Source organism: Mauremys mutica, chromosome 1, assembly GCF_020497125.1.
Source record: "Mauremys mutica isolate MM-2020 ecotype Southern chromosome 1, ASM2049712v1, whole genome shotgun sequence".
NCBI classification, from domain to species: domain Eukaryota; kingdom Metazoa; phylum Chordata; order Testudines; family Geoemydidae; genus Mauremys; species Mauremys mutica.
This window is the reverse complement of record NC_059072.1, coordinates 57,621,429-57,633,945: the sequence shown is the minus strand read 5'-3', so window position 1 is coordinate 57,633,945 and position 12,517 is coordinate 57,621,429. Positions and strand designations below refer to the sequence as shown.

The following is a 12,517-nucleotide window of genomic DNA, read 5'->3' as shown; positions in this document are numbered from 1 at the left end:
TGCTGTGAAAAGTGATATTAACCAACATACCAGTATCACTTTTCACAGCAGACTTACTCAGCCCTGCCAAGCCTGGGGACAAATTAAGCCCTGGATATCCGGAAGGACGGGGGAGGCAGCCAGGGGCTAGAGCCTGAAGCCCGCAGCGGGATGCTGGGGCCTGCCGCCATGCAGCCAGGGCCCAGGGCTGAAGCCCAAAGCCTGAGTCCCACCACCCCGGGGAAGGTAGGGAATTCACCAGCTGCCAGTTCCTCCAGTGTTGTGCCCCAGGTGTCGGCCCAACCCGTGTTGGCAGCCCCAGCAACCAACACCAAGGAAGCACATCCAGGAGCAACAGGGAGGGGGAGGGAATGCTGCTTTGCCCTCCCCTCCCCCCCAATCAGAGCCCAGGAGGCTGTGGCCGCAAGAAAAGCCCCTGGTGGCTGCATGTGGCCAGAGTGGCTGCATCTGAGAAATGCTGATCTAGAGCTTCCCCTGACCCGCTGGGAGTCAAGGACCAATGAACTTCGTATTCCTCCTATCCCTGGACAGTAACTGGAGCGTGGATGGAGAAGATGGTCTATCAGGTTGGGGAAGGAGGTTGTTAATGAACCATTTGGGGAGACAAACTTAAAACACGGGTGCATTCTGGGAGTTGAAGTTTGAAGGCCACTGGGTTTAAATCAGTGGCCACTTCTGAATATATGGATCCTAACTCTCATTAATTTTAATGAGTCAATGACCTAATTTCTGCCCTGATTTACATGTCACAAAATAGGGTTGTGTGGAGTGCAATTCAGGTCAGAACTTGTCCCAGTAGGTATTATCCTTACCTATCAAGGGTGAAATCCTGTTTCCATTGAAGTCAATGGGAGTTTTGCCATTTTCTTCCATGAAGCCACAATTTCACCCCAGGAGAATATACCCCTTTGGATCTATTACTCTTCAATAAACCAGAGTTCTAAAGCTCTGTACACAATAAACCCTTGGGTAATAGGTATATAAAGCTGCCAGGAGAGTCAAAGAAAGAGTAGTACAAACAAGGAAACTTTCAGTCTTTAAGCACCTTGAATTACACAATGTGCTGGATATAAAGTTTGGCTTTTTTTCAGTTTATTATTGATCAGGGACAGACAGTGAATATGCAGTATTTAAAGTTGATTATAAATGACAACGTTTCCCATTTTGGTTACTTGTAATAGTATTGCATCATAAAAGTAGTAGTCAATTTGCCCCAAATGAAAATATAAACAAATAAGTAATAGAGCATGTAAAAGACAACATAAAGATTAGAGATTACTCCAAGGCAAATAAAATCTTTATACATAAAATATTTCCACATCTTTCTGGGAATTCTGATAGGCCAAAATGCTAATTCTGTCATTAAATTTTCTATTTATTAGTATTTTCCCAGGCTGCAAAATTGCATAACAAATAAATAAGCCGTCCTCCTTTCCACCTCTTAGTTACTGAAGCTTTTGTTTTATTCCTCCCCTCCCCCATTTTCAATTACTCTAACTCCCTTTATTTCTTTGTTTCTCTCTCTCTCATAGCAGGGTGCAGTAAGACCCAGAGAAAATCCAGTGCATTGCTTGGAAGGAAACAGGAAGTTTTACATGTCTATACATAATTTGCTTATGAAATGAAGTGGTGTAGAAGGCTTTGGCCTCAATATTCTCTGCACAGCAGGTGCTCTGAAATGAAAACAAGCATCTATGCACTGGAGATACCTTTGAAAACTGGGTTTTAATAGTGCACATTTCAGCAGAGATTTTTTTGTAAAACCATCTAATAAACAAGTGAGGTCTAATTGCACAGAGTGAACAACAGAGTTGATGAGGGAGGGACAGCCCAGACAAATCCCGCCTTTATCTCAGGAGCAAATGTACTTGGAGCTGGCCCTCATCTACTCTATCATCAAAAAGGCAGAAACCTCTCACCTTTTAAAGCTGCCAGAATCCTATTCCTTGACTAACAGATAAGGAAAGTGTATTATTAAATCCATGACAGCAGTATTTGATGTGTTTTTCAACATTTGGAGAAATTCACCACAGGATTCTGGTCACATTGAATAACTCACTTCCTCTCACTCCACAGTACAAAAACTTCCCAGATTAAAAGGGAAACAGTCCATTTTTCTCTACCCTCTTCTTCCTCCTCCTCCTCAACCTTTCACTGTCCTCTCGCTTCTTCCCTTCACTCATCCATCACCTGGTCCATATCACCTCCCAGCTTTGAATCCTTTTACTGGTTCTCCATCTATGAATACATCAGATTCAAACTCCTTGTTCCGGGCTTCAAGACCCTGCATAATTCTGACTCTCCCTAGTTCTCCATCCTTGTCTCTTTTTGTGTCACCAGCCATCTCCTTGGCTCTACTGATACCAATCTCAACATAAAGAACGAGGAGTACTTGTGGTACCTTAGAGACTAACAAATTTATTTGAGCGTAAGATTTTGTGGGCTAAAGTCCACTTCATCAGATGCACGTTTGTCCTAAGCTCCTATAACATTGCTGTGCCTTCACACTGTCCCTATTCATGGAAGGCCCTTTCCTAAAGGCTACTATCTCTCTACGTTCAAATCTTTCCTGGACACCCACTTCTACTGTGAGTCCTGCAAAAACGTATCAGACTGATAATGGCAGAGTTGATAAGTGATTGGAAATAGTGTGTATATATCATGGAAAATACACCCTCCACACTAGTCTCCACCATGGCCACTTGTATCCCACTATCCCCTTTTTTTTTGTGTCCTATGGACAATTACAATGATTTGGACATATCTATGTGCATATTTATTTGTTTTTCCTAAAGCTAATATGTAGGTGTATTACTGCACGTACACAGAGCCTCACTGACTTCAGTTGGGCTCCACAGGGGCACAGCAGTCTGGGCACATGCAACAAATGACAGGATGGGGCCTTAGATTGTAAGCCCCTGGGGACAGGAGACTGAATCTTCTTTTATGGATGGAAGGCACCTAGCATAATACTGATACTCTTACTGGTCTGATAATTCAAGAGTTAATTTTATCCACATAATAAAATACCAATAATTTATTGCACATGTTTAATTTTCATAACTATTTGGAAAAGACACTCATTTTAAAAAAATACATTTGGGTTCTGACCAAAAATGACAAACAAAAACATAAAAATGTAATTGATACAACAGTGTTTCCAAAAGGGCAGCGTTTTGTTTTTAATTACCTCCCCACTTCATTTTATTTTTGGTACTTGTGACCATGTGTAAAGCTACATCCACCCACTGTTGTACTCTATTAAACACCACTAATGACATTCCTTATGGCTGCCTCAGCAATGCCAACTGCAATCCTGTGCAATGAATATCAACCCATCTAGCTACAAGGCTTTTTACTCCTACTCCTCCTTTTCCCTAAGGCAAGTCATTATTCATAAACCTGCTGCTTTTGGTATTGTGTTGTATCCTTGCCCGTCTCCAGCAGAGTCTATTAAAACTCAAAGATTTAAGAGAGAAACGTTGCTCAGATACAAGAGTGAAGTCCTGTGTTAAACAGGGCTGCCTGGCGGTGGGCAAGTGGGGCAATTTGCCCCAGGCCCCGCAGGAGCCCCATGAGCCCTGGCCCGGCGGCGGTCCGGGTCTTTGGCGGCATTTCGGCGGCGGGGGCCTTTCAGTCGCTCCGGGACTTCGGCGGCATTTTGGCGGCGGGGGACCCTTCAGTGCTGCCGAAGACGCGGAGAGACTGAAGGGCCCCTCACCGCCGAAGACCCGGACCTCTGCCGGGTAAGTACAAGCGCCGCAGCTCCCCCGCTTTGCCCCAGGCCCCCGGAATCCTCTGGGCAGCCCTGGTGTTAAAATGCACCTTTCAAGTTTAGGGATGTCTATATAATCCTAAAATTAAAGGGACAATATCGAGGAGTCCAGGATTAAAATGTGACCTACAATGCCTATGCGCTGTAATAATATGGCTGGGAATGTTCTCTTGGTTCTAGAGATCTCTATCAACAAAATCTGCTGTTGGGCATATTGAAGACATTAAATAGCCATGTTTGACCCTTCTCTGTAGCAGTTCATTAGCACTATTCCTACTGTAGCACTAACAAGACACTGGTGTGAATAGGAAGCTGACGTATTATGGGGATCATGGTGGAGGATCAGACTGTTGGGGTGACATGGGAGAAGAAAATATTGGGGGAACAGTATTGCTGAGGGAGGGACACGGAGAGACGTGAGTGGGGAAGGTATGGTGTCGCTGGAGTACATTTGTGTGTATGTATGAGAAACAGGTGTTCTAGAGCAGGCATGTGGAGTGGGAAAAATGGATGGAACAGATTAGAGCAGGGGATTTAAGGCAAAGTGGGAAGAGGGCGTTTCCTTGACCTGTTTATCTCCCTCCACACCTCAGGCTTAGCCCTTTTGTATTTTGTCCTGATCCCTTTCTTATGTGCATAAATTTAATGCTGAAAACTTTATCTATGTAAATGTTATACACTTTAAAATATGTTGAGGTTGGAGTTCATTGAAAAATAGGATGCATTTTTCATGAACATTTTCATGAAAAAATTATCCTTTTTTTCTTGTTGAAAACTTTTGGAATTTGAAACTTTTTGACTAGCTCTTTCTGGGGCAAAGGACTGTGAGGAGAGAGACATAAGAAGTGACAATTTGCTCTCTTTCTTCGTGCTCCTGCCCTAGTCAAGATTATTCTTTTTAACACCCTATTTCTCCCTGGTGCAGAAAAGAGCAACAGGGATGATTAAAGGCCTGGAAAAAACTTTCATCTAAAGAAAGATTTAAAAGATTGGGGTTGTTTACCTTGGAAAAGAGATGAATAAGAGGGTAATTATATATGCATATAAAATAATAAATGATATCAAGAAGGCAGATCAGAAACTTCTGTTCTCTCTGTCTTATAACACAAGAAGAAGGGAAAAATTTAAAAAGTGGATAATTCAGAACTGATGAAAGGAAATACTTTTTCACGCAATGTGTAATTAGACTGTGGGATTCAGTGCCATAGGAAGTCATTAAGGCCAAGAACTTGACAAGATTCCAATAGGGATTGGGTATTTATATAGTTTTCAAGAAAATCCAGAGTTGTCATAATTAATGATGACTAAAACTTTGGAAGGTCTATTAAACTTTTTGCTCCTGGGTTTAGAGGACTATTAGAGACTAAGATGAGACCTATATTTGGAACAGACTATTGAACATCTGTTTACTGCTGGGTTCTAATACCTTCCTCTGAAACATGTAGCTCTGGCTACTGAACTAGATGAACCTCAGATCTGATCCAGTCTGGCATTCCTGTTTCTATGTTCCTCCTCCCACCCACTCGTAACACCCATGTTTTTCCTATAACTCCCAGCAATGCCCTCTCTTTCCCATTCCTCTCCGTGCCCCCACAACTGTTCTCCAAATTAACCCCTCCTCCACATCCCCCAAAATCCTGGTCCTTCAGGACACCCGAGTTCTCTGCCAATCATCTACTACCCCTAGTGATCCTTAATATGTATCAAGTCAGTGATGAAGCCCCAAAGCACTCCAGGTGCTGATGCTTTTGTTACAGAAATCTAACCCTGTGAAGTGCACAGATGGATCACCAACTGCAAGCTTGGCCCCAAGCTCCGAGCCATCTGGGAGCTCAGTCATGGAGCTCACCACTAATCCCACAGTTTATGATCATGCCTCACATTCAAGGCCAGATCCTTGGCCCTACTGCTGGTTGCTTTGTGCTAAAGCTGCCCGTATGGGGCTGATGGGGATTTCCTTTGTGTAGGCATAGCCTTGAGCGGCTTAATGCCAGGACAGCCAACCGTATGCTCTCTATTCCCAGCATCTTCCTCCTGCAGCATGGTGGGGCATCTCAGGAGCAGGAGGGAGTGTGCTCAGAGTACGCTATGCCATCCTGTGCTACTGAAATGGCCCTAACAGGTCATTCCAGCTGGTGCAAGCTGGGGTAGTCCTGTGACTGTTACAGCTTGTGCCAGCATCCAAACCAGCTTTCACCAGTGCTCAGGAGAGGGGGAGTGGAAAAGTGGTGGAAAACCACTCCCCTCAGTGTGTAAAGCAGAGCTCAGCCACACCTGAGGATCTGGTCCTCTCTATCTATAGGTTTCCACAGTGAAGGCCTGGTGTGCTCCGGTGCTCACTTGGGTGTCTAGGTCAACACAGTGACACTTCTGGCTTTGGTACCTTTCTAGCAAACTTGTGGAGGAGCCAGCCTACAACAACAATGATGATTCCTTGATTGTTCTCTCAAGGGAAGTGGTCTGTGAATTAAAATTGCCCTATTCTTCACTGCCTAAAAATCAGTCTTTATGAGTGAAACTTGGGAGTTCAGAAAACTTGCTGCTGCTGAGAACATGTGGGCTGAAAAATCAGCAGCCATAGGGAAAACACATGTAATTTTTGACTAAGCAACATATGAACATCTCTATTCCTACTCTTTCCCAATTCCCTGATAGAAGTTTCACAGGCTAGGTTAAGCATTCCAATACGCAGACACGTTGGTTACTCAAAACAAAAGTGAGAAATAGTGCTTAAAATACAAGTCTGGCTTCACTCTGAGCTATAGAATGGATGACCTTTTTTGGCAAATAGTAAATTCACTGAAATATGCAGTTTTCAGGGGCACCGATACTATTTGCCAAACTTCATTTAAATAATAGTTTCAGCCAAAAAAAAAAAAAAGGGAAAAACAAACAAGGAAAAAAGGGACAAAAATACTGAGAAAGTCAAAACGTTTTGTAACATTTCATTTTGACCAATTCCTCTCCCGTCTTCCCCAGCTTTCAGTTTGGCCTGAACTGAAAAATCAATTATTTTTTCCATGGTAATTATGACCAATGCCTCCATGAAACAAAACTGAGAAACACCTTACCATTTGCTTTTTATTCACACTCTTCTTGCGATTCTCATTTTTGCTCTCATCTTCATACACCAAAACAAAGTCAATTCTTCGTTGGCCATCGTTAAAGAACAAGGAGTCAGGTTTTTGATCAAACTCTGCCTGTAAGGAGTGCAGAACATTTTAAATATGAAGATCTTTACAAGCCAGTTCTTTTTGTTTATTGACTACGTACAGAAGTTGAGGAGTAGAAAAACTCAATGTCAAGTCATTACAGTAGCAACAAAACTCAGGATCATACTGTTCTCTTTTGTAAAGAGCCAGGTCTCTGTATGACATAAGGACAGCAGAACTTCTACCTAATTTTCTCCTTCAAAAATTGCAGATTAACTTTTGCAAATATGGCAATGGAAGGATCTTAGGTGACAGTACCATTACCAAATAAGGCATCTGTCAAGTAACTTACATACCATTGTGATATACTGTTACGGATAATACCTGGCTTCCCATCTTTCCCAGAAACTTTGCCAGAAGTCTGAGCTTCTCAACAACTGAAAAATCCTTTCATGGCTCCATACACACTAATATCTATAAGAACCAGTGGCACATGCATGACCCTGAATCAGAGAAGGATACGGTCACAGTGCAAATGCATTCACAAAATGTAACACCTCCCATGTGGATATACTTCTTATTTTTATTAGCAAAATCTCAGCAGGCACAGAACATTGTTAAACGCCACACATCCATCATGTTATAATATATGCCAAACTCAAAAAGATTAATATATCCATAAACCATCACCCAGTCCCTAGAGGAACATAGGATAGATTGTCATATCCACTAATAACATCTTAATGTGTTAATTCATGTGTATGACATTTTAGGCACAATTGATGATGGGTTTGATGGAGAAATTTGAATGCTGGAGTTACATTTTTGCAGTTAGTTTGTGGGAATACTTGTGGGCATCACCACGTGTAATCATGCTTAAGGTTAACATTTCATCACGGTTATTTTTAGTAAAAGTCACAGACATGTCGTGAGCAATAAACAAAAATTAATGGAAGCCAGTGACCTGTCTGTGACTTTTACTAAAAATCACAGGGGAGTGAGGGGCTGAACACTAGGGGGTAGGACTGAAGCCTGAGCCCAGCAGAGGGGGACTGACAGCTGCAGGGCAGAAGCTGAAGAGGTCTCTTACAGTCACGAAATCCGTGATCTTCATGTTGAAATTGTATCCTTAATAATGCTCATCCTCATGTCCATTTTGTTAACAACTAAACCTTAATGTCATTAGAATTCTCACCCAGTTTGAAGAAGTGGGTGTCTGCGTGGCTTAGGTTAAACTGGAAGATGTTCATGACATCGGGCCAGATCCTCAGCTGCTGTAAACTGATATAGCTCCACTGAAGTCAATGGAACTACGTTAACTTATTCCAGTTTAGGATCTTATTTCCAAAGTTGTATGAGAGAAGATATGTATTCCTGAAGGCTTGCAAAACTGCTGAAAACAAGAACTTCTTTCCCTGACTTTCCTATATTGACCCTGATATCAAAGTAACGACTTGTATGAGGCAAGATAAGGTTATATTCTTCCTCCTTAAGCAAAATAAATACACCTCTACCTCGATATAACGCTGTCCTCGGGAACCAAAAAATCTTATCGCATTATAGGTGAAACCGCGTTATATCGAACTTGCTTTGATCCACTAGGCGCAGCCCTGCCCCCCTGGAGCACTGCTTTACCGCGTTATATCTGAATTCGTGTTATATCGCATCGCGTTATATCGAGGTAGAGGTGTATCTCTAAACAACAAACAGGGGTACAAAGGTATCTGGAATGGTTTTACTCACTGTTGTTTGAATGGTAATGTTACTTATTATTACTAACGAGTTTAGATACAACTGTTATAAATTACTCCAGGCTTTAAAGGTTTGGGATAATTCATGTTTAAAACTTCTTGACATCCAGCATCTTTAGCTTATTGCAGTGACACAGAGTATCTGTCTGAACCAAATCAATCAGCGGTTCTCATTTCTTAGAATTATAGGAGTTAGAGTTGAACGCGACCTATTAGATCATCCCACTTGGCCATTCAAGGATTGTCTGCAACAGCAGTAGTTTTAAATATAAAATGCAGCACTGCTAGTGCAATCTCCAGACTAGTTTTAAATGTCTTGTAATTGGGCTTAGCTGCATGGTGTCTACATTCTAGTGTGGAGTTAAAATATCAAATTACTGTAAAATAGTTATGTTTTGTTTATTAATTAGCACCCTCTTTTCTCCTGAAGCAGAACCTGATCATACTTTTACAGCTTATCACGTTTCTTGGAATTAAAATAAACAGTGGAGTGATGTTAGACATTGGATTTGTATTTTTATCATACTGATTCTACCTTGACAACTACACTATCATTTGCATTTTTAAAAAAATGAAACAATATGAACTTGGGAAAGAGCCAAATGACTAAAATCAACTCAGCAACCAGGTGTTCGAAATATAACAATCATACTAAAAAGAATGTATAACATTCCTGTTACTTAAGGGATAAAGACAATAAATACTAAGTGGGCCAATCTCTATGCTCATAATTACAATAGACTCTCATGTATCTAAGTCTATAACAGAAAGGGGAAGATAGAAGTGACCCGTATACTTAGGTAGCCAAACTCCTTCCATTATAAAAGGATTCTTGTAATTTTTTAAAGAGAAATTCTAACACCTCTATTGTTTGCAGAAGGCCTCAGACATTCAGCAGAGAGAAAAACCTCAGGTTAGAGAAGAGCCTTTTCTTTGTCCCATGAAATTCTGTTCAGGTTTTCTTGAGATTTAAACTGTTGAAAATTACTATTTCCCTCTTCTCACTTGCATTCCTCAGGAAAATTCTGGCAGTATTTCAAAATATCTGAACATGAACATTCTAAAGATCTGGGCATTCACCCCCACCGAAGCAGCAGCAGATACAATACTGAAAATGCAATTGAAGTGAGCTGTTGTAGCAGCTGTTGCAGTGGGAGTGGGGGAAAGGGAAGAAAGCCAGGCCAGATTTCTGCCAATCATTCCCCTCTTTCTCCCCCTTGGACCCAACACATGGCCCAGCAGACTATGCCCTCCCCTGGGCAAAAAGCTTTTTTCAAACTGCTGGCTGGTTTGGTCCTGTAGCTCAAATGGTAAAAGTCCATGTTGCAATGCTGAATATACAGCGTTCAGACTCTTACGATGATGAATAATGGGGGGGATTGTTACGGTTGCACATAACAAAATTTTTGTTTGTTTGAATAGGAAATTACATTAAAAATCTAATGTTAAAATAAAGTCATTTAGGTTGCAAAGTTAAGCTCTCAAAAGTAGGGCCGGCTCGAGGTTTTTTGCCACCCCAAGCAAAAAAAACCCAAAAAACCCCAAAGCTGCGAAAGGTAGCCAGAATGCCGCCCCTGAAATTGTGCCGCCCCAAGCATGTGCTTGGTTTGCTGATGCCTAAAGCCAGTCCTGCTAAAAAATTAGGAAATGACAGATTTAAGGTTGCCCATGCCACCTTAATTTGGCCCCCTCGTGTGCATGCATTACGAGGCAGACTTTAATTACATGATCACTGAGGCCAGTGTTTTCCAGCAATGAAAACAGAGTAATTTCAGATTTTTCAAGCGGTATATTTTGGAAATTTCAGATATGAATTATAGTGATACAAAAAATACACGTATCGACAAACCTGAGCAATACGTAATCCTCTACAGCAGGAAACTGCACTGGGGAAGGGGATAGGAGACAGTTGCACAGGAGAGGTGGAGGACAGATGCTGGGCACTGAGGGCTAGAGCCAGGCCAGCTATGTGCTGGGGTGAGGGGGTAGGAGCCAGCTGTGTAGGGGAGAGGAGGGACAGATCTTGGGCACTGACAGCCTAAAGCCAGCTGTGTGGTGGGGGGAGGAGCCAGCTGTGTGCAAGGAAGGGGAGCGGCACTGTGGATGCTGCCAAGAGTAGGCGCAAGCGCCATCCGCTCTGCAGCATGGTGAGGGAGCCCGGCCCCATTGCCAAGTGCCCTGCCCGCCCAGGAGAAGCTCCACAGAGGTTTTTCCAAGCACAGGCCTGTGTAAGAATGGGAGAAGCTGGCGACGAGCCTCAACAGCAGCCAGCCCCCAGCTTCTGCCCTGTGCCCTGGGGATGAGTCAGGTGTCTCCAGCCAGAAATTGGAGGGGGGGGGAAAAGGGGGCAGAGGGGAGGGAGAGAGAGGGAGGAGGCCTGACATGAGCCCGCATCCCCACCCCTCCTTTGACTGGCGATTCCAGAATTGAAGAGTCATTTTGGAAAAAATTGTGGCAATAGCAGCAATTTCCAGAAAACACCGGCCCTAATGATCACATACTACTTTTTCCACAGGACACATGCCTCATTCAGTACGCAGGACAGATGTATAAAGGGGCCAATTGAAGACTGCATGGGCAACCTTAAATCTGATATTTCCTAACTTTTGAGTGCTTCACTTTGCAACTTAATTTTCTTTTAATAATGTGGAGGTTTTTTTTGAACGTAACAGTATATAGGGGCAATAACACTAGAAGCATGCAGAGGCTGGCAAAACATTCCCCAGTGTCCTACATTTCACTAGCATGCATATGTATCACCTTTTATGTAGCTGAAAGATTAAGCAATTTTATTGCAACTTCATGAATCCAGGTCCACAAAGGGTTCACAGTTGTGAAAATATAGCTGGAAGCCCATTTTTCAAATGTAAGCCCACCGGGAAGCCTTTGTTTAACTTTTGTTTTTAGCTACTGTAAATAGTGTCCAGTTTTCCCCACATTACACACTTTATAAAGCATTAAAGTAAAATAACAGATTAAACATGGATATTTATCATTTTGTTGTAAAATCAAAATTATGAAACACAAAAATCTACATTAATGTAATATTAAGTGCTACAAAGTTAAAATGTTTAAAGTTGGGAAATGCAAAAACTCAGGTTCCAATAGTCACATTAACTCAGTTGTATTGTACATCCCATATATTTTATTGCATAGCTTTTGTAATGTACAGTAATAGATTAAGCAACACATTTAATTGAAAAAAGAGGGAAATAGAAAATAGCATATCTGTGTAATGCAGCTAAATTAACAAAAAATAAGATTCGAACAGAATTGTTATTTCATCTGTTCAACCATAATGTTATATTATTATACTTTCTTACTTTTCACTTTCAGGTTTAAAACTGTTAAAATGATGCTTCAAAATGCTGTTATCAGGGATTAAATGTGAGTGGAGGGGATGTGGGGGGGCTCCAGGAAATACTCTAGAAGAATTTAAATTTATTATTAAAATTAGTTGAACTGGGCTGCAAATTTAATGAGTTCTGCTTAAACATCAATGGCTTAATATAGCCCAAACATTATAGAGAGGCCCTTTGTATCTGACAGCCCTTTGTTTGGGAAGAAATAATCATGGGTCCAATTTTCACAGCCTCAGTTTAATCAGCATTTTAAGTAGTGATGCAGATACCGCTCTTCCAGTCTGACGTTATAATGCCCTAATATATAGCAGACTGATATTGATCAATAATGTTAAACAGTATGAAACAATACATTTACCTGGTGAATAATTACATTTAGCACATATTATGTCATGTTTTTGAAGACTCAAAGCACTACACAGTACACTCCAATCAATCAATCAATCAATCACCACAACACTCCTGTGAGGTAGGTAC

The 12,517-nt window shown here is 41.7% G+C and overlaps 1 protein-coding gene across 1 annotated transcript in view; it reads right to left on the bottom strand.

Moving 5' to 3' along the window:
- Positions 1–12,517, bottom strand: part of ANO6 (anoctamin 6) — a 108,046-nt gene that overhangs the window by 41,279 nt on the left and 54,250 nt on the right. Inside the window, exon 3 of the mRNA XM_044986778.1 lies at positions 6,847–6,975. Coding sequence (XP_044842713.1) covers positions 6,847–6,975 — 129 coding nt within the window. The remainder of the gene's footprint in view (positions 1–6,846; positions 6,976–12,517) is intronic.